At 38.6% G+C, this 25,130-nt stretch overlaps 6 protein-coding genes across 7 annotated transcripts; 4 read left to right on the top strand and 2 right to left on the bottom strand.

The window, feature by feature from the left end:
• LOC112718121 (F-box/kelch-repeat protein At1g16250-like) lies at window positions 1–1,542 on the top strand. The gene has a single exon (XM_025770021.3). It carries the CDS (start codon window positions 402–404, stop codon window positions 1,482–1,484), a length of 1,083 nt encoding a protein of 360 aa, XP_025625806.1. The 5' UTR covers window positions 1–401; the 3' UTR covers window positions 1,485–1,542.
• A 3,008-nt stretch (window positions 1,543–4,550) lies between these two features.
• Window positions 4,551–8,855, top strand: LOC112714636 (uncharacterized). 2 transcript variants are annotated; one of them, XM_025766267.3, is made up of 2 exons: window positions 4,551–5,407; window positions 8,518–8,855. In XM_025766267.3, exons 1-2 carry the CDS (start codon window positions 5,087–5,089, stop codon window positions 8,686–8,688), a joined length of 492 nt encoding a protein of 163 aa, XP_025622052.1. In that variant the 5' UTR covers window positions 4,551–5,086; the 3' UTR covers window positions 8,689–8,855. The 2 variants fall into 2 exon arrangements, with proteins under 2 accessions (XP_025622052.1, XP_072060533.1); XM_072204432.1 differs by having other exon boundaries at window positions 4,777–5,407; window positions 8,546–8,855.
• A 3,270-nt stretch (window positions 8,856–12,125) lies between these two features.
• Window positions 12,126–13,145, top strand: LOC140175948 (uncharacterized). The gene is made up of 2 exons (XM_072205754.1): window positions 12,126–12,498; window positions 12,913–13,145. Exons 1-2 carry the CDS (start codon window positions 12,126–12,128, stop codon window positions 13,143–13,145), a joined length of 606 nt encoding a protein of 201 aa, XP_072061855.1.
• Window positions 13,146–14,438: 1,293 nt separating this feature from the next.
• Window positions 14,439–15,038, top strand: LOC112718443 (uncharacterized). Its single transcript, XM_025770199.1, has one exon. The coding sequence runs from the start codon at window positions 14,439–14,441 to the stop codon at window positions 15,036–15,038; it is 600 nt and encodes a 199-aa protein (XP_025625984.1).
• A 2,741-nt stretch (window positions 15,039–17,779) lies between these two features.
• LOC112718444 (uncharacterized) lies at window positions 17,780–18,607 on the bottom strand. The gene has a single exon (XM_025770201.1). It carries the CDS (start codon window positions 18,605–18,607, stop codon window positions 17,780–17,782), a length of 828 nt encoding a protein of 275 aa, XP_025625986.1.
• A 4,319-nt stretch (window positions 18,608–22,926) lies between these two features.
• LOC112718445 (uncharacterized) lies at window positions 22,927–24,685 on the bottom strand. The gene is made up of 2 exons (XM_025770202.1): window positions 24,570–24,685; window positions 22,927–24,217 (listed from the first exon to the last, which is right to left on the bottom strand). Exons 1-2 carry the CDS (start codon window positions 24,683–24,685, stop codon window positions 22,927–22,929), a joined length of 1,407 nt encoding a protein of 468 aa, XP_025625987.1.
• Between the last annotated feature and the right edge of the window lie 445 nt (window positions 24,686–25,130).

The following is a 25,130-nucleotide window of genomic DNA, read 5'->3' on the forward strand; positions in this document are numbered from 1 at the left end:
TAGAAAGAATATAATATTTGCACAAACACTTTAATTTCCAATGATGACAATGTCACCTCTCACGGCCGTGGTGCTGGCAAAATGGGAGACACAAATGACAAGCCATCATAATTAATCCCTAGTCCTAAGTCCTAACATCAGAATCCCCGCCACCTAGACACATTAAACTAATCACATGTTGTTGATCACTTCCTAGCTAGTTACACTTTGGAAACTCCGGACATAGGACATTTATTTTTATTTTCTATACTATTTATCACAAGAAAATCCTTTGATTTCAGCGCCACATGATGCCACCTCTAACTTTGTTTCCTCCGTAACATTTCACTATATCTTAATAATACCCCTTTTTAAACAAAAATATTTCTTTCTAGATTTTGCATTAACCTACCCAAACTGGAATGGGATCCCTTCCTTCGCCGCCGTCGCCGTCGTCGGAGAATTATCTCTCGAATTATGTTGTGGCTGCTGTGTTTTGTCCAAGGGAAGCTAGCACAGAAGTGACTCTCCCAAATTCAATTGAGTTGTATTACCCACACACCAACACATGGAGCCATGTTGGGCCAATTCCGGGCCTAATGGATGGTCAAGTGTTGAAGGGCTTCTCTATGGTCTCCTTAGGGGACTCAATTTACATAATTGGTGGCCAAATTTGTCACAAGGAAAGGGTCCACGTCACTGATGAGTCAGCTGATTTGCTTGACGTTGGAATCCAGGTTGTTCCAACGGTCTACCGTTACAATGTAAAAATCAACCAATTCTTCCCATGTGCGCCACTACACGTGGCAAGGTATGACTTCGCGTGCACGGTTTGCGATAACAAGATCTACGTGGCAGGAGGGAAGTCCACGCTGGCAAGTGCGAGAGGAATCTCGTCTGCCGAGGTGTATGACCCCGAGTTTGACACGTGGACAGCTCTACCCAATATGCGTGTTTTGAGGTACAAATGCACGGGAGTGACGTGGCAGGGAAAAGTGTACATAGTCGGTGGATTCGCTGGAAGAGAAGACTCAGATAAGACGATGCCTAGCTTAGTAGAGCGGAGCTCGGCGGAGGTTTATGAGACGGCGACGGAAAAGTGGGAGCTGATGGCGGGGATGTGGCAGTTGGACGTGCCGGCGAATCAAATAGTGGAAGTGAATGGAACTCTGTTTAGCTCTGGAGATTGCTTGAATGCATGGAAGGGACAGATTGAAGCGTATGATGGGAAGCTTTGGTATGAAGTTGATGGATCAAGCAACCAAAGCCTTTCCTCTTTGGAACACACCTATAGCAAACGTTTGTACCTAACAATGGCACCAATTGCGACCTCCTTGTTTTTCTTCGCAGGTTACAGGTTGGATCGTCATGTTGTCACTACACTGTCTCTTGTCCACGTGTTTGACACGTCAGCCACCGGACATGCTTGGAGGACCTTTCAGCCTGTGGAATTCGACGGTGAGAGAGAGCTTTGTAGCCATTGCTGTGTTGTTCAACTCTCTTAATATTTATAGTGTTACAATTTTAGATGCTTACATAAACATTCATACTCTTTTTTTTTTTTTGGTTGGTCTTGATACTCTTCTTTATAATGTTGCATGATTCTCATGATCTCATCCCATCAAATCAGACAAGCCCTAAGGTGGGTCAACAACAAGTCCTTCCTGGGCCCCATCCATTTTCTATTGTAGGCTAAACCACAAACTTCTCAAGCCCACATGGCCTGTGAACATAAAACCACGAAAAAATAGATAAAAAGCCCAACACTCAATTCTAATGCTTCTGCCTTCTCGCACCATTCCTTTTTTGTGTGACCATCAGCAACGTGAAAAGAAGAGAATGTGGGCCCATGGTTCACGTGAGCCATGGGCTCAGACCCCGGCCCCACAATTTGGTTAAGCAAAGATCTTCGCACCTGCCGGGCGTGGCATGCACGCGTGAACCCTACACAGTTCACGTCACTATCCAATAATATTTTTGATTACGTGATATTTCATTTTTATAGTAACCTCTGACTTTGACCCTCTTTGTACTTAAACTCATATGAGCCGTTGATCTTGTGAGACAATCCCGAGGGCCACATGTTGGGTTTGGGCCTTAAAAAGGCCGACACACGTATATGGGAGGCTTTTTTTTACTTTTTTTTTCGTCTTGGTACTTTTATTCCCTTTCGTGAAACTGAGATACGTGGTAGGCTATGGATTTGTGACACGTGGAAGAGGATTAGAGGTTGAAATACGAATCATGATGATGGGGGAAGGAATGGTGCATGCGATTTTTCTCTCTCTTTCTTTAATTTTTTTTAATATTTCTTCCCCTTGTTGGGCCAAACTAGTTTGCATTGTTTATATCTGAAGCTGTAAGCTTAACGGCGCTAACACATGATTCACTATAATTGGATTCATATTCACACATTCACCCCTCATGGAATATCCTATGCTTTTATGCTGACTATTTACTTTCATTATAACTTAAGTTTCATAAATTATATATATATATATATATATATATATATATATATATATATATATATTGAAAACTTAAATGCACCAAATTTTACGTAAATTTAATAATTGAGAGCTATTAGATAAAAATTTAGCCAAATCAATCAAATTATTTAATATCTCTTAATTATTAATCTCACGTAAAGTTGGCTACACTTAAATTTTTATCTATATATATATAAATATAAAGAGAGAGAAAATTTTTTGTATTTGCATTGTAATGAAAAAGAACAAATAATGATCTTATGAAATATGAATAATATTACATATTTAAATTTTTTTATTAACTAAATTCAACTAAATTAATTTAATATAAAAATTTTATTATTTAATTTCATTGAACTTAATTCATAAAAAAACTTGAATTTATATAATTACTGAACGAATATATAATGAGCTAGAGATCCTAAAACAACTATCACCACGAAAAAAAAACTATTACTATAGAGAAAAACACCAAACTATTATATAACTCTTTTTTAGGATAAGTTGGGAAAGGAAAAAAAGGGTATTTTTTTGTTATGGAAATAAAATAGCAATATACCTTAATATTATAATTTTTGGTATTTTTTAAAATTGTGAAAAGTATACAAATTGAAAGGTTCGATTTCTGTACCTCAAATTTTTAAATTCTTTTTTAATATAAATCGGATGGTCCGATTTGTGTACTTTTAGAAATCGAATGATTCGATTTCTATATCTCTAATAAATCAGACGATCTGATTTCTACTTTTCTAATTAAACGGCTCTACATTTGAAAATAATACATCAACAATCCACATTTAAAAAAAAACACTATTACTACTCCAATATTAAAAATAAAAAATTCGAAAAAAAAACTAGCACTATATTCTTTTTCATATAATATTTTTGTACAGACTTTTATTTTTATTATTGAGATTGTGGTGTTTTTAAATAATGTGGAGAGTTTGTGTGTTTTTTTTGTGTGGATGATCACAAATCTGAGGCACAGTTTTGTGGATTTTAATTTAAAAAAAAAAATACAAATCTGAGGGTCAGATTTGTGGTTTATAACTTTTTTTTCATAAAACTGATCCATCAATTTGCTTATCTTTTAAAAAAATTTCAGTCCACACAAATCTAAGGGTCATATTTCTCTATAACTCCAAACCTGACCCTAAGTTTTGTTTCCAAAAACAAAACTGAGGTTTCGATTTGTGAATTTCAATTAAAAAAAAATTATTTCCATATTCATAAAAAACACATCATTTTTTTATAATTGAGCATAACACATTTTAAATCTCTATAACTAAAAAAATTAGCCTACTTTTGTATTCTTTTAAAGTAGAATTATTTTTTGAAGAAACTCTGGTCAATTTGTTTGATAAATGTGGTAGTGTAGTACTGTTCCACGATACCCTGCAAAGTAATTCGTAATGATTTCCCAAACTAGGCCATACATGTCCCTTTCTTCGCAAAAAGTTGTTGCTTCTTCATTTTTCCAAATTAATTAAATCTTAAGGCAAATTAGCTTCATATTTTTTTCCATTATTGGATGATGTTACACATTCGATTCGATTTATTGTCTTTGCCTGATGATTGAGTGGATGTTATATAACTCTAGTGAGGGATCTATATTTATAGACTTCAGTAGAATGGAAGTAAAAATTGTAATAATCACAAGCCAAAACCTATTACTACATATAATCATAATCTCCATTTATTTACATGAAACGATTAGTAATTAAATTCAACTTTATATGTTATCCGGATTGATTAATTAAGCCCAAAGATATATAAGATTATGTGTTGGATACGATTGAGAAATTAGCCAAAAAGTTCTATCAAAGTTTGTCCAACGTAATAACCCTGATTAGACACAAAGTTTGAATAATTGAAAACTTGAATAGATGCATTTTGTGGGCATCTCTTGCATGCAAATTTCAGTCAATCATAAAGGGAATAGACATGAATAAAAGTTTGTTATGCTACTAATAAACAAAAGAAAAAAAAAACGTCAAAATCACTATAAAAAAGCAATTGCTTAGGGAACATCACATTAAGCATTTATGCTAATAGGCAAAAATTTAGGGAACATGATATTCCAAGTTATTTAAAGTATATGTGTGTTGGAAAAGTGTGAAAATATTGAATATTTTTTATATATGAATTTAACCCAAATGAGTTAAAATTACAAAATCAGGGTTCTGATTCCATGCTAAGTAGGAGTAAGTAGGAAGAATGTGTGTGCATCCGACAAAATGCATGAAGACTCAAATTTGGGTAAAACTGGATTTTGTCCATCACTTGTTTTTAGGAAGAGTTTTTTTTTTTTTTTTTTATGTAGATTGTCAACAGATATACACATGCAAAACGTCAATGACTCGAAGCTCAAAAATCACTGTTTTTGTCTTTTACCATTAACAACAATAATCCATCATCAATATTTGGTTTTCAATTTCATTTTACAACAATTTCATATCTTATCTTATTTTTCCAATTTTATATTCTAGTGTTCATATAATTATATTTCATTAGACATTGATATAAGGCAAAGGAAATAGAAATGACAAGCCTTATATCCAAATTCCAAGGCTTTAACACCTCTCTCTCTCTCTCTCTCTGCAATCTTGCTTCTAAGAATGGCGAGAGGGTACAGCAAAAATGGTGGTGAAGGATGGGGACCCATTGGGGCACCAGTAGCAGTGAAGGTGCACAAGATGGTGGATGAAGATCTTCCTCAACATTGGTCCAACTTTGACAGCTCTGTTAATGCAGTTTCATTTGGTTTTGTTGCCACTGCCATTCTCATCTCCATGTTCTTGCTCATGGCTATCTTTGAGAGGTTCCTCAGACCCTCCTCCTCTTCTTCTCCTTCCTCCTCCTCCTCTTCCACCGCCACCCCCTCCCACAACCGCCCTCACCTTGGATTCAACTCCAAGCTCACTCATCCATCACCAAAAGTAAGTCTTTATTAGCTTTCCTTCACCTTGTTAATGCATTTCTGCTTCTGCATCCCCTCACTGTTTGGAATTTGGAATATTGGATCTTGGGCACTACTTGTTGGTAAAAATTACCTTTTTTTTGGGTTCTGTTTTTCCTTTCTTCTAATGAATTCCTCACCCTTTTCCAATTCAGAAAGTTTGTGTACTGTGTGCATTCATCATCTCCCTCACTGTTCAACATCCCAAATAATCACTTTTTGAGAAAATTGTGTTTCTTTTCCTTCTCATTTCCCTTAAACATAATGTTCTTTGAGATTTTTCTTATTAGCTTAACACTAAAAAGATTGATGCAGTGTTGCTTATTAGTATGCATTTATTCACTTATGTGCAGTGTGCTTATTCATCATTGTGATTAACCCCCAATTTTTTTTTTTCAATAGGGGAAAAAAAGGTAGTAACTTTGAATTTAGCTTCTCAGAAGCTATAATTTTGTTTTACTGGGTATAATAATATATAATACAAAAAATCTGAAGATATACATAAAAGGTGTATGATAAGATGATAACCCACCAAATTGTTTCATTTAATTCTTAATGGATCTATCTACACGTTCTATCAAATACCCTTAATTATGAGTGAACTGTTTTGTCTACAGTTTACTGATATTTATATATATGGACATGGTCCTCCAAAGAAGTGTTCTGCTGAATCATTCATAGGTCCCTGTCCTTCCCTAGCCACGAGTCTTTCTTCATATTTGTGTTGGAATTGAGACCCACATTGTCTTTGATGCTAATCTGCTCCATCAATTCCAAATTTTAATGATACCAATGCATGGCCCGTGTTTGATTAATTAATAGTCACTAAACTCAACACTCATCACTAAACCAAAGTTATTGTAACTATTAGTAAAAATGTAGCTTCATTTTCTTATAATTTTTCAAAATTGCATATAGCACAGAGAACAACATATTTAATTACTAATTTTCAATCCTTCTAGCTACTAGTTCCCCATATGCTTAGTTTTTGTTAAATAATAATTAATATAGTAATTAAATCTTATGATAAGTAAGTGTGATGCAAGAATTGTGTAGTCCACCTTGTGCCACTTCTTTGGAGGAACACAGTAGGCCCACCTATGTGTATATATTTCATCAAACCCTATGTTCTCAGGAGGGAAGAGGGCACAGCCCCCTGATGGGACCTTGTGTTTAGAGTTGTTTCTCTCAACTTTAACAAAATTAATGTTTCTCTTCTACTATTGGCCAATCACCCTTTGAAAGCAAAACCTCACTAACAAAACAAATAATAATAATAATAATATAAATAGTTTAATAATTTTGTTCTTTTTCTTTTGTTAGTTTTGAACTCAGATCATCAACAAAGGATAAGGTATTAGTAGAGAACATGCTTCAGCACTTAGGCTTCTGACACTGATTCTTCCTTTTAATGATGCCACTAAGGGGCTTAGGCAATGAGACCATGTGAGGAAATTAAAATTTTAATTTCACTTTAATTAAAGTTACAAGTTAATAATGTTTCTTTTGGGGGTTATCATTAATGTCACAACCCATTGGGAAATTGGATTAAGGGTAGCAATAATGCAATATATAATTGTGATTTTGGAATAACTAAATTGCAATACCATCATGTGATCTCTCACTCACTCCTCTATATAGTGGTTTCAGTGTTGTAGTGTCTATGACGTAAAACAAAGTTTTTGCATGATAACTACAAAATTATTAAAGGTGATCTTAACATGTAATATACATAATTAAGCATTCTTTTATTTATTTATTTATTTCTAAAAGGCAACTAGTATTTAATTATCCTTGACCTTTTGATCCGTGGACATTTAAGTGTTCGAAGATTTGAAAATATATTTAAATTCTTAACCTTTTTAAAATCTGGATATATTGATTTCTCGTGTTCATCTGGGTCTGTCAGACCCAACAGAAAAATCAAACGTGAGTCCCGTTGTATTGACCTGGTTGATACAAATGCACACGTAAGAGAATTTTTAAAATTAGACAAATTAGACTCAGAAATTGATGTGTATAAATTTTAAAGAGATAAGAGATTTAAATATATTTTTAAATTCTCGAAGATTTAAATGTCTATAGATAAAAAAATTCAGGGATCGATTTATTATTTTTTTTAATTATATTATGCTTTTTATTTGATCCATGTGTCACCGGCATGGTTATTTCTTGGTGAGCATATTTAATGTCATGAGTCATATATTGATGTCAAAAGTCAAATATATGATACGATGTTGGATGATGTTTGCGCCTTATCTAACACATCTGTCCATAAATTGAAAGAAAAGATGAATAGAAAAATGTAGCAGGAACATTGTCATTTTGTTGTGTTTGTTGAATGTCTTTTTTAGTTTCCATTTTTTTTATAATTTCGTCCAGAAGTGATGTCCACTCGGATAAGATTCTACGTAACATAAGAATCTTATATTATTTTTTTAATTTTACCCACTTTTTTTTATGATTGATGGGATGTATCACTACCCTCTGGGCCTTGGTTTGTTAATGATGATTATTATTTTAGAAGATTGATTAGTGCTTCATTTATATCTTTAGGAAAAATTATTATATGTTTATAGGTTGTTGATCACTCTAGCTAATTGTAATTAATAATTTAATTTGGTTGTTGTCCGAAGTGGTTGCTTGCATCTTTAAATCCGTACATGTGTTATTGTTGTGTCTGACAATGTTGAAATCATGGTGAGTCTATATTCGGTAATGGAAAATTAATTGCTTTGTACCTCTCCTTGCCGACAATTCACTGGATTATGTTTCTTAATTTGTAAATTTTATGAATTTTGATTATTCCGTTGAAAATTAAGCAATAATGATATGGCAACTTTTGTTTTAATTTGCAATTTTTTGTGGGTGAAAACTCAGGTGCAGTTCACTTCACGTGAAGTTGATAACTGAAAGTCGCTAGATGAAAATTTAGTCAAATCAATCAAATCATTTATCGGTTTCCAACTATCAACTTCATGTGAAGTCGACTGCACCTGAGTTTCTACCTTTTTTTTGTGACCTTACGAATTAGAGAAATTTAAGATTTGTATTTAGTGTCATAAAGTTTCTTACTTAATGCATTTGCAGATGAGTTTATATGCTAGTTGGGTTTCAGTTATGATGCCGGGGGACGAGATTCCTAGGTTTATAGCTCATCCGGCGCCGGCGCCATGTCGACCGGAGCGGATTTTATGGCCTTCTCATCAGCATTGTTCGAGTTCCAACACTGAGGCAAGTATGAGGAGAGAAAGTTGTTGAGAGAGTGTTGTTACACCAAACCATTTTTATCTCCATAATTAGTAGCAATGTAAATAGGTGTTAGATTTGAAGGGAAAAATGTGGTTCCATCAAGAATGAATGGAAAGTATTAAAATTGCACTTGATGAGATTGCTAAGACATAAAACATTACCATTGAGTGTTAAAACGCACGCTGAAACTCAAAAGTATTAAAATGATGGTAACACGTGAACGCGAAATCCGGCATAAAGTTGCTCTCAATGATTTGCAAAACAATCTCAACAAAACAATGCCTTTTGCTTTCTTCTTTGGGCTCCCATATTTGGGATTCAATGGACCGAATAGACTCTTCAGTTATTTAATGGGCCTTAAAATAATATACATGTCAAGGAAGCCGATTGGGTGTTGAGCCCCAAGCCCTGTATTATTTGGAACAACCCTTGTCACATAGCTTAAAAGCAAAAACATCTTAAGGTTACCAAAACCAAACCAATCATTGAATAGGTAGAACTAAAATTTCTATGGAGATTCCGTTTCTCCTGTTGCATTTGTTGTGTTTTTTGCATTAAAATTGGCCTTCAGAATCTCCTTTATTATCATTGGGCTCAAATCATTCTCCGTATTGTTATGCTGTCTTCTACATCTTTCTTTTTTCCTGTCTTTTTTTGTGCTTTGTTGGTTTACTTCCATTAGGTTTGTATGGTCCAAATTATTTGGGCTTCTTCTTTCTTGGTTAATGCCTTTTTGTTCTTCCTGTTGTTTCCCGATCCAATAGCTAGCTTCTATTCCTTCTTTTATTGGGCATGGCCCATTAGTATTCCTTCCTCTTCTGGCTCTGATCTCCTTTAAGTCTATCATAATTTTCTCTAGTATCTTCTCGGCTCTTCGATTATAATTTCCTTGATTTTCTGCCATCCTCAACTGATTAAGAGAGATTTCTCCTACCTGCTCTGCAGTTCTGAGATTCATTTGTCCTAACTGCTCCTGATTTTCTGATGCTACTTTCTTTTCTTTTTTCTTCCTTTCCTCTTCTAAACTTCTACTTACTCCGCTGGCTGCAGACTCCTGGAATTCCTCCACTCTCTCATAGTTGTCTTGGATGTCACGCGCTTCCGTCTCTTCATCCCCTTCTTGTGATTTACTCTGCTTCCATCTTCTTCGCTCTCTCCTATTCAAAGATTTGGCTTGGTATACCCCTATCCCATGGGTATATCTGGCTACGTCTGGATTCCACGCCGCCATGACAATCTCTTTATTGCATTCTTTTTTGCTGTGCCCTATAACCCCACCGTTCATGCAGTAACAATCTTGAAGGCGCTCATATTTAAAATGAAACCAGATACTGGGGAGGTTTTTCCTTGCCATATAGAAGCATGTGGCTAAAGGCTTGAGAATATCCACGGCTACCCTTACCCTTAGAAAAGTTCTCACGAGTACATAGTTCCTCATCGGATCTTCCACATCAATAACAATTCCCATCATGTCTCCAATGATTCTGCCTGTTTCACTGTTCATATTCTCAAGGAGTAGCACATGTATCTGAACACAAAACTCCATATATTGGTAGCTGACCTCCGATATTGATTTATACTGTGACTATAGGTGGAGATTTAGGAGATGACCTTTTATACTCGATGGCCCCCCTTTCAATGTCTGCAGACCTCTCCACATATCTTTGAAACTTATCATAACTTTGTTATGTCCCACTTCAGAGATAGAAACTCCTTCTGGGTTTCCCCAGATTCCCATAATGGCATTTTTGCTGCTTCTGAATGGGATTTCTTTGCTTGATATGATTTGTCCTTCTAAATTGATGATGTCTACTTTATGTTCCTTTTGGCTGTTTCGCTTGATATTGATTATTTTTCCTTCTATTGACTCCCTTCCAAAGTTTGGCATGTTTTGTGACATCTTGTGTATCTTCTTTTGGTGCAGTGCTACTCGTGGATGTATGTGGTTGTTGGTTAATTGACTAGCGTGGTAAACTAGTTTGAAGAGAGAAGTGAAGGTGTGCTCAAAGGTGTTGGGTTTGTGAGGTGGAGGTGACAGAAGGTTAAGATTGTATGGTATTTAATGTAACTGTTTATGTTTTGGTTAAAATTGAAGCAACTCCTGATAATTAAAGCTGTAGGGGAAGAAGAAGAAGAAGAATTGTTTTAAGACAGCACCAAGACCAAAAGGACCAGGAAGGATGAGGTAACAGAGAGAGTCATAGTTGTAGGGGAAGTGCAAAATGTTCTCAGTAGTACAGAGGCTGAGGAGGTGGGCCTACACATGCCCCAACCCCAGCCATGAGTATAGTAAGTTGGAACTGTCAGGGTGTGGCGGCAACCACGACAGATTCCGAATTAAAAGATCTTTGCAAAAAGATCAAGCCGACCATTATTTTCCCTATGGAAACAAGAGCTAAGGAATGCAAAATCAAAAAGTTAAAGAAAGAGCTCCATTTTGATAAATGCTTTTGTGTAGAACCCCGGAGCTTGTCCAGAGGTCTAAGTCTTTTATGGAATTGAAATATGAATCTTGATATTTACTCTTGGTATCATAATGTTTAAAACTTATATTACAGATAGAAAAAGAAATAAATGGATTGCTGTTTTGTGTATGAAGACCCCAACTTTAGGCAGAGAAGGAAGCAATGGAGGGATTTAGTAACTCAAAATTAAAATCAAAATGAACCACAGTTGTTAATTGGAGATTTTAATGATATTTTGAATCAGGAAGAAAAATTGGGCTTACACCCAAAGCCAAGAGAGCAGGTGGAAGAATTTAGAAATTTTGTCAACAGCAACAGATTGATCGACATCGATCTTAAGGGAGGAAAATTCACATGGTTTAGCAATTCTAAAAATGGCTTCGTTACAAAAGAAAGGCTAGACAAGGTCCTTGTCAACTGGGAGTGGAGGAGATTATATCAGAATGCAACCCTCACATCCCTCCCGACGATAGGATCTGATCATTGTCCTCTAGTTTTAAAGCTGGAACCGAAAGAAAAATTCGAACGACACTTCAAGTATGAAGCATATTGGGAAGATCCCAAAAATTGTGAGAAGATCATCAAATAAGGATGGGAAAAGAATGAAAATAAAAGGAATAAATGGAAAAAACTACAAGGAAAATTCAAGAGTTGCAAGAAAGAATTGGAGCAATGGAGCAAAAAAACTTTCACCAAAGCTGACAAGAAATCAACCAACTTAAGAAAGAAATCACAAAACTGCAGAATCAGGACTTTTCGGAACAACAGCAGGAAAGGATCAAGGATCTGAAGGTTGAGATATCACAACTATGGAAGAAAGAAGAAAAGTACTGGGGCCAGAGAGCAAGATTAAAATGGCTAAAGTTTGGAGATAAAAATACCTCCTTCTTCCATGCAACGACAATTCAAAGAAGAGACTTGAATAAGATCGAAAGATTGAAGGACACAGAGGGAAATTGGATTACAGGGAGCAAGGACATTATGGAATTAGAGGAGAGACACTTCACTGATCTCTTTGCCACAACCACAAGGAGCAAAGTAGAAGAATGCACCCGGATTATCCCGAAAAAGGTCACAGTTGAAATGAACAAGGAGCTTCTAAAGGAAGTGTCAGATAAGGAAATAAGGGATGCAGCCTTCAGTATGGAAAGCCTGAAAGTGCCTGGTCTAGAAGGTCTTAACGGTTTATTCTTTCAAAATCACTGGGTTATTATCAGTAGAGAGGTTTGTGATGTTATTAAGGATATTTTTGCTAGCAGGAGAATGCCAGAGGACATGAGAGAGACTATAATGGTCCTGATTCCCAAAGTTAAACAACCAGAATGCCTTAGCCAATTAAGACCTATCAGCTGCTGTAATTACATTTACAAGATCGTGACGAAGATCATTATTCTCAAGTTAAAAAAGTTTCTTGATAAATTAATCTTCTCTACCCAAAGTGCTTTTGTGGGAGAAAAACTCATACAAGACAACATTGTTATTATTCAAGAGGCCTTCCACAATTTAAACAAAAAAGATAGGTTTAGCTCCCAAAACTTAGCTATAAAATTGGACATGAACAAGGCTTGTGATAGGTTAGAGTGGGACTTTTTGAAAAATGTTTTACGTTCTTTTGGTTTTGAGCAGAGCTGGATATAATTAGTAATGGACTGTGTCAAAAGCGCAAGTTATAAAATTAAAAAAAATGGTAAACTGTCTAAGAGGATAAAACCTCAAAGAGATCTGAGGCAAGGTGATCCTTTATCACCATACCTTTTCATTATGGCAGCAGAGGTCTTCACAGAACTTATGGAAGAAGCACAAAGAGAAGGACGTATTTCAGGCGTTAAGCTTGCTCCAACAGCACCAGTTATCACCCACCTTATGTTTGCTGACGATTGCATTCTTTTTGCGGAAGCCAAAGAAGAGGAACTTTATCAAATCATCTTAATTATGAACAGATACACGGATGCATCGGGACAAAATATAAATTTAGAGAAATCGGGCATAGTGTTTGGATAGCAGGTACCGATTTTCAGACAAGGGTCAATATAAAAGGGATTATGGGCATGCAAAACTGGGAAAAACCTAGGAAATACCTTAGGTTTCCGGCACATTGCGGAAGATCAAAGAACAAAGCATTGGCATGGCTAGAAGAAGGGATAGACAACAAAATTGAAGGATGGAAAGAGCGACTACTCAACCAGGCAGGGAAGGAGACTTTGATTAAAGCAGTAATTCAAGCCATACCCAGTTACGCTATGAGCATTGTCTTGCTGCCCAAAAACTTTTTCCAAAGAATAGGATCAAAAGTTGCAAGATTTTGGTGGGCATATTCGGAAAGAGAGAAGGGGATACACTGGAAAAACTGGAGCAAGGTGCAAAAGCAAGTGGGATGGCGGGTTAGATTTTAGAGACTTACAATGTCAGAATTTAGCCTATCTAGCCAAGCAAGCATGGAGGGTGATTGAACATCCAAATGCAATATGGGTAAAAATTCTAAATGCAATATATTTTGAGGATAGTAATTTTTGGGAAGTTGGCATCAGGAGTGGAGGATCATGGGCATGGAACAGTCTTATCCAAGGCAGGGACTTCTTGAGAAGGAATGGGAGATGGAGTATTGGAAAGGGCTCAAAAGTAAAGATATGAGAAGACAACTGGGTTATGGGCATGGGTGAAATCCTTTTGAACAGAAATCACTCAGTGGATAGAGTAAACGAGCTCATCGTCGAGGGAGAAGGATGGAAACAAGAAAGAATAACAGAATTATTAACGAAGAACATAAGCAACAAAATTCTGCAAACACCCATAAGTCTACTGAGGAGCGAAGACAAACTAATATGGCCTTTCAAATATGATGGGGGTTACAAAGTTAAGACAGGATATCATGTGGCAACGAAGAAAAAATAGGTCAGCGAAAGAGCGGGACCTTCAACAAGCACAGATATGACGGATCTTTGGAAAGAGATATGGGGAATGAATGTTCCGTCGAAGATATGAATGTTTTTATGGAAAGCGGCACATGACATAATACCAGTATATAACAACTTATTTAAAAAGAAAATAACCAATACTTCTATCTGTCAAATTTTCAGGGAAGGAATAGAGACAACGGAGCATGCAATTCTTCTATGCTCGTGGACTAGAGCAACGTGATTTGGAGCACAGAGTCAATGTCTACCAACACCAAAGACAATCAAGTCTTTTGCAGAATGGCTGATTAAAATGTGCAGAAAAATTAGAGGACAAGGAAAGGAAGAGGTAGATAATCTGATTCGAAGAATTGGAATGCTAAGTTTGGAGATTTAGAAAATGAGAAACCATGCTATATTCCAAAATACTAACCCCAACCCCAATGCTATCATCATCAAAGCTAAAATCCTAGAATCAGAAATTAGGGAAGTAATGAAAAAAAGGGAGCAGCTCAGGCAAAACCAGAACAGAAGTATGAGCAGAAGGAGCATTACTTGGAGACCTCCACCGGGGAACTGGCTGAAGGCTAATGTAGACGCTGCTTATAGTAGATCGACGGCAGAGGGAGCAATTGCAGTTGTGATTCGAGACAATTCCGGGAGATTGTTAACAGGAGAATCAATGAGAATCAGAGATTATTCCAGCCTGGCAGCAGACGCAGAAGCAATGAGAAGGGCACTAATTCTAGCTATAAATCTTAATATGGAGCAAATGTTAATAGAATCGGACAATTTACCTCTTGTGCAAGCAGTGAAATCAAAGACTTATATAGGAGAGGTAGAATCAATTCTTCGAGATATTTTGCTTCTAGCTGAGAGTCTGTCCAATTGTGGCTTTACATGGGTCCCTAGAGAGGGAAACAAAGTCGCTGATAGAGTGGCAAAATGTTCCCTGGCAGGCCAATTGGAGGAAAACTGGAGACGGAAGCCCCTACGATAAATAGCATAACAATTGACGAGGGAAGCTTCGAACTAGAATGGATGCTCCAATTGAAGCCATTCAATGGACAAGACTCAAAACACATTGCATTCCAAAATTCAGAGGCAAGGAAATTTGAATTTCGAGGATTCAATGTGGCGGATAGACCTGATGCCAAATTCCGGAACTCTAAACCCTCTCTCAATTATCAAAGGTACTGATGCGACTTTGTCGGAAAGGAGAAACGTCTTCCTAAATGACACTATCACACTTGGGCAAGACAGTCAACAAGGGAAGGAGAAATTCAACGAGACAGAGAAACCAACTGGGATTTCCTTGGCGACGACGAATCATGGCAGGCATGCGACGGAAAAGGACTTCACCAGCGGGCAAAAGCATCAGACGGCGACGGTGGAAATCGGCAGTTGCAGTGAACGAGAAGGACTACACCCGCGACAGAACTGAAGATCTTATGCAGCGGGGCGGCGAGATATGCTGCCATCGCAGCCTCCGGGATCGTCGTCGAACAGATAGCGGTAATGGCTGCGTAGTTGATGAACACCGAGTGTTGAAAAATGAGAGAGACGAATAAGGAGAGCGGGTGCTACACCAGTAGCATAGGGTTGTGTTGGCTTCTTACCCGACCCGATCTTTTGTTTGGTTTGGCATTGGGCCAAAAGCCAAAACAAAAACTTCAATGGAGATGGAATAGGATATAATAAATAATATATTTATGTATAAAAAATAATTTTTTAAAAAAATATGCTTTGTGTTTTATTATGTTAAAATTTAAAAAGTTAATACTATGATTTACAGAAACGGAACATAATATGACGCATAACATGACACGTGAACATACAAATTTGAAATTCTTATAAGACATAGAGACACAACATATATATAAAATATTTTTTAGATAAATTTTAATGATATTTTAATATTTTATTAATATTAAAATAATTTTTAAATTTTTTCATATTTTTTAATTATATAAAGTATTTAAAATGTTTTTGTTTTAATAATTAATAATATATATTATTTATAAACTCATTTCAAAAATAAAACTGAACACATTGACACATGATAATATTTAGATATATTTAAATGTGTTTAGAGAAAATTTTTTTATTTTTTATTAAAATATAATTAAATAAAAAACACAAACATATTAGACAAATATAAATAAGTGTCATATTTAAAATATATCTGACACAACAGATCCGGCCATGTTCCATAGAATTAACCACTAAAAAGTTGGTTTGATTCAATTGATCTATAGTTTTATTATATCATTTTTTATTTTTGAACAATTCATTTACAAAATTTTTTTTCTTTTTTTTTCCTTATCCTAAATCGAACTGACCTAGTGGCCGATTCTCGATTAACCAGGTTCGATTGAGTTCTTGTATTCATGCTGAAAGTAGAGAGTTTGTTTAGGGAAGTTAGATAAGTAGCAATGATTACGAGCTGATTAAGTAGATAGATATGCACGTTTGTTTGTGTGTGGATTTGGTTTTTGCAGGCTCGTGATATTAGTTGTTCCACATGTGATTCCATATATAAATTCAAACATGGGATTAACAACATAAAGTTATTTCTAACATTAGAAGGGGGAGCCGGGCTTCCTTTTTCTTTTCAATATCAATCAAAATTCATGAGAGTCGGTGACCCTTTTCATGTTCTCTTCCAATTATTAAGTAAGTAAGGGAAATTATCAATGTAAATAGTTACAGAATATAATAATGCTAATGAAGTAAGTTTGTAATTTGTAAATGAGAATAAAGATAAGATGAGAATGAGATAAGCCTCGAAGTTGTTGATGATGCAGATTGCAGAGAGCAGGTTCCTTCTTAGTATTCTCTTTTTTATTTCCAATTAAGTGGACTCAAAGTAGAATTGTTAACTAATCTCACCTCGAGAAGCAGAAAAGCCATGTGCATGACAATTGACATGACACACACCACTTTCAGTTTGTGTTTTTTTGTGGGGAATGAGGATTGGAAACCCGCCAAAATAAGTAGTTCCCTTATTTGGTCACGGTTAAAGGAGATGTATTTGTATCCCCTATGGTTAAAAACAGCGGTTCTATTTATACTGTAACAAAAAGTTGAACATGCTCTGTACTTTCTATAATTTGTCTTCATGCTCCTCCTCTTAAATGATTCAAAATATATTCATTGTCACAAAGCGGTAGGTGCTTAATTTACTGCTACAGTCTACAGACTGAATCATATATGCCAGGAATGCAATCTTTCCTAACCCTGCCATAGAAGCAACCACCACTTGCAGTGGACGAAGCAGACAAGTGCACAATTTTACTAACTCTAACATGTAAAACATTTATTGTTTAATAAATTTGACTAAATTATTATTTAATAATATAATTATTAACTTTATAATTAACTTCACACACACAAAAACAACTAAATATGGATTTTTACATGTAATATTATTTGACAAAAAAATACTTAGTAGACAATTATGTATATTCTCATATAATTCCTCAAGTGCAAAGGGCTCATGTTGGGATTTGGGACAAGGCAGCTCTAATTAACTCTGATATCCTATAATTGGGTCCTACAATTGACCTTGACTTCAAATATTTACACCCAAATTTCATCATCTCCAAAAGTCCAAACACTAATCAAGGAAGGTACATGAAATTATGACTTGCTAATAATTACTAATAGTACTATAATCTGACACTAAAAGTGGTGGCACCGCCCATAACCACCGCAACCGCCATTGCAGTTTGGGCATAACTAGAGAAAGATGAAGCATTCCAATGACACAAGAGGGTTTTCCAGAGACTCATTATTAGCTGAAGATGACCACTTTCCCTCCTCCATGGCCGGATTATCCATTTTCCGGTCACCACTCTCAACTGCCGGTGCAGGGGCCTGCCTCACCCTTGCAGGGGACTGATTTGTTCCTCTCCTCTTAGATGGGCTCCGACCCACGATAGATCTAGTTGCTCCGTTGTCGGTTCGGGTTGCCGGAGACCTAGAACGCCGGCTGGAATTCTCGCCGGCGTCACGGCGGCGAGTCTGGTTCCTCCATAATTCGTTCCCCATTTGGTCCCTGCTCTGAACAAGCCTTACCGACCCACCATTCCTCCTCGCCGGAGACTGCTCCGACCTCCTGACCGGAGACTTCCCGACCGTCCTGGCGGCGAAGTCACCGGAAAAGGAGCGATTTTTCTGCGTTCTGGCGGGTGATCTGTTTACTACCCTTTGGCGCGTTTCTTCTTCGTTGAAGGTTGTGGTGGAGACACTCTCGCTCAAGCTGCAAACTTCCTCAGAGAGTTGGGAGATCTCTTGGGGTTTGGTGGTGGCCATTGTTGCAAATAATGCATCAGCATCGTCGTCGTCGTAATTCTTGATCTCTGTATGGAAGGTTTTGGGCTTGTGGGGTTGTTGGGGTTGGAATTTGGAGAAGGTTGGTGGTGGGTTCCATTTGGGTGTCTCTGAGAGGACTTCTTTGACGGTCTCTTCGTCAATGAGAGGAGGTGGTGGTGCTCGGGAAATGGTGGATCTTGGTGGTTGTGAGTGTGAAGATCTGTTAGTTTCTGTACTGACACAGCAACCCATAGCTAATGAAGTTGGTGGTTGTTTGGGATTATGAAGAAGAAATGAGAGACATGAAGGTTGATAGAGTGTGGATGGGTTGTGACCAAAATGGTAGATTTTGATTACAACAGAGAAGAAGGAGGGAGTTGGAGTTGGAGTTGGAGTTGGAAAGGTTCAAGGATATCCCATTTATTGTAAGATCTCCAACAGTCACGCAAGCACTTCGGTGCCTACACAACTTAACATTTAATACTGAGAGTAAAATTTCTTCTCCATCTCTAACCATTTATTTGATAGAAATTGTATTTTTTTTAGCGCGAAATAGATTCACTTTATTGTTAAAAAAAAATTAAGAGTATAAAATATAATTTCTAATTTTTTATTATTTTTTATCTCATTTAAAAAATTAATAATAAAAAATTATATTTTAACTTTTTAATTATTAAAAAATTAAAAAAATTTATTTTTTTAACAATTATAAAAATATAAATCAATCTTATTTATTTTTTTATTTATTCAATATAATTCTTACAATCGATTAACAGCAGGTCACACATTGATATGTCAGAAAACATGTTTACTCTAATATACGAACAAATCGTTTCATTAATCTTTTAATAGTCCAACGTGATTTTTCCTTCATTTTTTTTATTCTCTTTTTGTCGCCACCTCCTCCCTCTGAAACTCTCTCCCTCTTCAACTCCTTATTCTTTACCAATACTCTTAATTTGCTTCACTTTTTCTCTGAAATCATCATTACCGTACTCACATTCTTCTTCATTCTTATCACAAGGATTCCGTAAAAAGAAAGGTGAAGGAATCGCAATGGTGATGAAGGGAGTTGATATGGTTGGCAACAAATTTAAACTTTTTCTTGTAGATGTTGAGCTTAGCAAGAGATTTAAGTAGAAGGAGTGAGAGTTTCGGAGGAAAAAGAAGACGATGACAGAAAATGATAATAAAAAATAGAAGAAGAATTACACTTTATAATAAGAGATTAAAGAGACAATTTGTTTTTATTACAAAAGAGACAGCTACAATATATTACTTAACATATCAACATGTAATTTACTAGGTTTTTTATATAAATAAGCATGGGAGAAACTTTAATTCCAGAAATACGCATGGCTTGATATAGTTACTGAAATACGCATGGCCAACTCCATGCCACCGGTCACGAAATGGAATTCCAAACCAATTCGCAGCAAGCGACCACGAAATTGGGGGGGAGTAGCAGCAGCTTTTCAACTTCGTGGCTGCCACATAGTAGGTGAAACACATCAATTACGGCGCACACGAAGTGGTCAATGTCAAGATCAGCGCCCACGAAATGGCCAATTAGCTGGCGGCGACAACGAATTGGGTGGATTCGTTCCTGGCGCCCACGAGTTGGGTGTTCTGAATGGCACGGCAGCAGCAGCAAGGTCACATGCATTGGCTGTGTCTGGTGGCAAGGGACACTTGGAAAGGGAGCCAATAGTTGTATAAAAGGGGGGTGGGGAGAGCTTTCATGCACGGTTGAATTCCAAGTGGGGTAGGAAAAAAAAACAAAGTGGTTAGCATGGTAAATGTAACCTGAGAGGAGGTGAGCTTCTGGTAGTGAGTTTTTCAATTTAAAAAATAACTTAATATGAGTGGGGGTGGGGTGAACGTGGAGGAGAACTTGAACCGGCTGGACGAACATCATATAGCGGCACATTTATTCCATAAGGTTTGTTTACACCATTAATCAATTTGCTATTGTTAGGGATTGTTAGTAATATTTTTTCGATATTAACCTTATTTTATAGTGTATTTCTAACTGTTGTCTTTCTTGGTTTCCTATGTTGTAGCCCACACGTGTTCTTACTCCTCATGGCACGCTCGTAGATGTATTCATGTTAGAGTCTGGGAATCCAACCATGGAAATTAGGCGGGAGAGGCTCGACCCTTATTTGAGACGCACCGGATTTTATCATGCCTCTTTGATCAAGCGTTTCGAGTACGACAATCCACTTATTAGTGCCTTTCTAGAACGGTGGCGTCCGGAAACGCATACGTTTCATCTCCCTTGGGGTGAGTGTACTATAATTCTGGAGGATGTAGCCATGCAGCTAGGTCTACCTATAGATGGACAGCCTGTTAGCGGTACGTTGAGGTCATGGAGTAAGTTTCATCAGAGAGATATTTGGGAATGGTGTCATGAACTTCTAGGTGAGGTTCCCCCGGCCACGTAGGGACAACGAAGTACAACATCAAATTGAAGTGGCTGAGAACTCGTCTTCAACAGATGCCGCTTGAGTTAGATGATAATGGTCTCATGCAGTATGCACGTTGTTACATACTTTACTTGTTGGGAGGCGTGCTTCTCCCGGACAAGGCCAACATCACAGTCCATGTACGATATCTGCCATTATTGGCTGACTTTGATGCCATTGGTACCTACAGTTGGGGTAGTGCCATCCTCTGCTGGTTATATCGTTCTATGTGCCTAGCAACAGACTACAATGTTGAGGGTATGGCCGGGTGTCATACCTTGCACATGTCGTGGATTTACTACAGATTACCGTTCTGGGCCCTGAATGTTACAACACCCATTAGTTTTACTTTGGCCACGAGGTATTTATTTCATGCTTCACACTTAGTAACTTTTATGAAGTATCCTTTAATGTTGGAAATGTATATTTGTGATTAAGTTTGTGGTTGTCCAACAGGTGGGCAGGGAAAAAAGGATAGAATGACTATGTTGAGCAGCGCCTACTTAGGCACCGTCTCCGCTTGGACAATCTGCAAGTCGATGAGGTTGGTGGCCGTTGTTATTATTATGTACTCAATACCTGCCTATGTAGTCTGTTGTGACGGCGTTCCTTTATATTTGCAGTTTGTTTGGCAACCGTACATGGACCCCCGGATTCTGTCTAGAGTTCCCGCAGAATTTCTCGGCCACCCGCATGGAACTTTCTATAGCGCCGTTGTGCCTCTAATATTTTTCAGGTGGATTGAGATCCTAAATGTTGACCGGGTGTTACGACAGTTTGGGGGAAAGCAAGGACGTCCAAACCCGCCGCTTAATATTGATATCTTCCATCGACAGTCAGCCCGTAATGACGAGGGTTAGTGGTCGGTTCGACTATCAGAATGGTTTGAGGTATGGGGAAACCGGCGCACGGATGCATACCGGCTGCGGGTTCATCGTGCAGATACATTGCGTCCCAGCCATGATTATCATAGGTGGTACTATGAGAGAACAAGGAGGTTTCTGTCCGCCCCTGACGCACTGCATGACCCGCGGGGTGACGCTGTCCCCACAGATGCCCCCGCAGAGTATGGACGAGGCCCTGTGGTTAATTTGCCTCCCGTTCCCCGAGACCATCAGCGGCGCCGTCCCCGCAGAGCCAGAGTTGAGGGTCATGCTGACCATGGGGAGGATGAGCAAGAGTTGCCAAAACAAGACCGACCCAGTTTTGAGCCAGATTACAGACACCATATTCCCCGAGAGGATCCTCCAGTTGCAGGGGACTGCTACTACCCGCAACCTGCTGGACCGACGGAACCCCCGCAGCCTTCTTCCATTCAGTAGTTTATGCCATATCAGAGTAGCTACGAGATTGGCGGCTCATCACAGGGAGGTACGCAGGACTTGATTGATTCAATGGACAGAGTTGGGCGGACAAATTTCTCTTCATTATTCGACGGGTTGGACCATTTTATTCCTCAGCAGTCATCCCCACACACCCCCACTGATCTTGCACTCGCCCTGCCTCGCTCAGACATATTCACGCAGCCTGCCTATGCAGGGATGAGATCCGTTTCTCTTGGTGACACAGCTGGTTCTACACTTCGACCCTATGATGCCATGCAGATGCCTGGCCGACGTCTTTCGTACACAGGAGCTGATGCTACAGCAGACGAGGTAGATGTACCAGCTGCTCGCCCCTGCCGGGACACTCGAGCCCCTTCGTGTGGCATAGGCGGCAGATTGGGTCACGAGCATCGTTAGTCTTGTGTTAGTTTGTTGATGTTGTTCGTTTTACTGTTTAGTCTTGGTGTTATTTATTCTCCTTTTTACCATTTGCTGTTTCGTATGTTATTTAGAGTGTATTTCCTGTACTGTTTCTTGTTTGAAGTTGATGTGCTGTTTCGGTTCTTTTATTAAGCATGCATTTACTTTACGTCTTTTCTTTGTTGACGACTATTTTTAGTAATGATAGCCTCGCATTTTATTATCATGATACCAAACCGAGAATGCAAATGTGGAAGAAACAACAGAATCAAAAACAATAGACGAAACATTTGGATCTTCTCCAGTACAACGAAACAGAAATAATAAAAAAAGTACATTAGATTACATTGGTTAAAACTTAGGTTGCAGAAGCATGCGGACAATGTCGCCTGGTATGTCCGGGTTGCCTGCAAATCCCGCACCTCTTACGTGGTCCCGGCTCAACATCTTCCATTTTATTCCGAATCCTAGTAGATACCGGACGCCCTTCCATTGTCCGTCGTAGAAGGGGGTTGGGCCGGACATGTGGTCCTTCATAAGGGGGCCACATCTCCTCATCCGGTACGGGCTGGAATTCCATCTGATAGACCCGAAATATGCTCTCAACACGGTACACTAAGTCAACATACTCTTGCCAGTCCAACCTCGCATATGCACACGCGGCCAGAGCATGTGCACAAGGATAATGTAACGCCTGGAAGTAACCACAATCACATCTGTGGTACCGAAGGTTAACTCGGAACCGTGACTGCACCCCTGCAGCAGCTATCTCGTCGACTGTGAATATAGTTGTAGCTCTATCGTATGACGTCACCAACATCTGGGGAATGCCCTCACGGTTCGCTAGTATGCCTTTCTGCAAGAACTGTGAGAACACCTGACCACTTGCAACCTGCGCCTGCGGTTGCCGACCCTTCATGACGAATAACTCATTCAGGCGATGGTAAGTGGACTTCACAATTGCACACACTGGTAAATTTCTGGTGCCCTTGAGGACGGAGTTGATACGCTCAGAGAGATTCGTCGTCATGTGTCCGTACCGTCGGCCCTCATCTAGGTGCTCTAACCATTTAGGTGGCTCTAAACCTCGGATCCACTCCATCATCTGCGGAGATGTTACCGGATCCTCGCTACTGATTAGCTCCAGGTAGTACTGCGACTGCTCTTGCGTCTTCGAATATGCAGCGTTAACCAGGTGTCTCTTGGCTTCCTTACTCTTGAAACTGGTAGCAAAGTTGGAGGCAATATGTCGAACACAATACACATTGTGTTCCCAGCCACACCCCTCACGTTCCAATGCGGCCTTTATTGCCGCATGCCTGTCGGATATAAGCAGAACTCCCGGCCGAGTTGCGACATGCCTCCTCAAATTGGTTAGGAAGAAGTACCATGAATCTGTATTCTCTCTTTTGACAAGTGCGAAAGCGACGGGTAGAATGTTTTTATTCCCGTCCTGTGCAATCCCCATGAGAAGGGTGCCTGTGTACTTACCATACAGGTGTGTCCCGTCCACTGAGACTAGCGGTTTACAGTGCCTAAAAGCTTTAATACATGAAGGGAACGACCAGAAGACCTGGTGAAACATGACACTACCATGGTCTAGTGTGTTCCCGACATAGTACGGCAGAGTTTGGAGGTCAACAATTGTCCTTGTTGTGAAAATGCTTACTTAGTTAAACATGTAAACGACTAAACGGACAGTAAAGACCAAAGACCTTTGCATAATAAAATACAAGTAATACCTGGGACGAAACCTTGGAGAGCACTGAGGTATCTACGCAGCTGGTCATATGATTCGTCTCAATCACCATAGATCCTTGCGATTGCCTTCTGCTTTGCGTGCCAAACCTTCTTGTAAGATACCTTGTAACCGTACGCTGACTCTACTGATCCTTGCAACACCTTTACACAAATCGTCGCATCAGCATGCACCATGGGAAATATGTGCTGGCAGATGACGTTGCTATCGAGTTGGGCGTGGTCATGAGACATTGTACTTGCCAAGCAACTATGAGGACCTTCATACTTTCAGATTTCCCAAAATCTATAGGACCTTGTCTTCGCAACCCGTACCATCCAACGACATTGATCCCAGAACTGCTTACATCGACATACATACCTACTTTGGTCTGACTCTACAACCTTATATTCTGCACTCCTACGGATGTTGTAGTTTTTTACCGCTAGCATCGCTAATTCCTGGGTAAGAAATTTCAACCCAATCTCAAGCTCCATCTCACCTGACAAAGGATACGTGCTCGGTCTGTCCTCTGCGTTAGTCGAATGCATTGCTCCCAAATTTAAGGATAGGTAGTGTGCCGGTGTGGAGGAAGAACCACCACCACCTCCAGGTTCGACCCGTGTTGGAGGAACATCATCGCCATGTAGAGGCTAGTCTCTGGAACGACATCTGCCTCATCACCACTGAAATCTTCAATCTCATCCTCGTCAGACGTATCTGCAATAGCAGCCTCTGGAAGCCTATCGACCCCCACATGTGTAGAAGGGGCGGGGCGTGCTTCACAAATAACTAAATTTTGTACCATCGGGACAAATGCATTG

The sequence above is a fragment of the Arachis hypogaea genome, chromosome 10 (assembly GCF_003086295.3).
Source record: "Arachis hypogaea cultivar Tifrunner chromosome 10, arahy.Tifrunner.gnm2.J5K5, whole genome shotgun sequence".
In the NCBI taxonomy this organism is placed as follows: Eukaryota; Viridiplantae; Streptophyta; class Magnoliopsida; order Fabales; family Fabaceae; genus Arachis; species Arachis hypogaea.

What these genes read in the sequence shown, in the direction of transcription:
- LOC112718121 (XM_025770021.3), top strand. Translation starts at nt 402, where the DNA reads ATGGGATCCCTTCCTTCGCCGCCGTCGCCGTCGTCGGAGAATTATCTC.
- LOC112714636 (XM_025766267.3), top strand. Translation starts at nt 5,087, where the DNA reads ATGGCGAGAGGGTACAGCAAAAATGGTGGTGAAGGATGGGGACCCATT. An exon ending in TCACTCATCCATCACCAAAA is followed by an intron (nt 5,408 to 8,517) that starts GTAAGTCTTTAT and finishes ATGCATTTGCAG; the next exon opens with ATGAGTTTATATGCTAGTTG.
- LOC140175948 (XM_072205754.1), top strand. Translation starts at nt 12,126, where the DNA reads ATGGAATTAGAGGAGAGACACTTCACTGATCTCTTTGCCACAACCACA. An exon ending in ATTAAGACCTATCAGCTGCT is followed by an intron (nt 12,499 to 12,912) that starts GTAATTACATTT and finishes TCATTATGGCAG; the next exon opens with CAGAGGTCTTCACAGAACTT.
- LOC112718443 (XM_025770199.1), top strand. Translation starts at nt 14,439, where the DNA reads ATGAGAAACCATGCTATATTCCAAAATACTAACCCCAACCCCAATGCT.
- LOC112718444 (XM_025770201.1), bottom strand. Translation starts at nt 18,607, where the DNA reads ATGGGTTGCTGTGTCAGTACAGAAACTAACAGATCTTCACACTCACAA.
- LOC112718445 (XM_025770202.1), bottom strand. Translation starts at nt 24,685, where the DNA reads ATGTATGTCGATGTAAGCAGTTCTGGGATCAATGTCGTTGGATGGTAC. An exon ending in AAGGTCCTCATAGTTGCTTG is followed by an intron (nt 24,218 to 24,569) that starts GCAAGTACAATG and finishes TTTCACAACAAG; the next exon opens with GACAATTGTTGACCTCCAAA.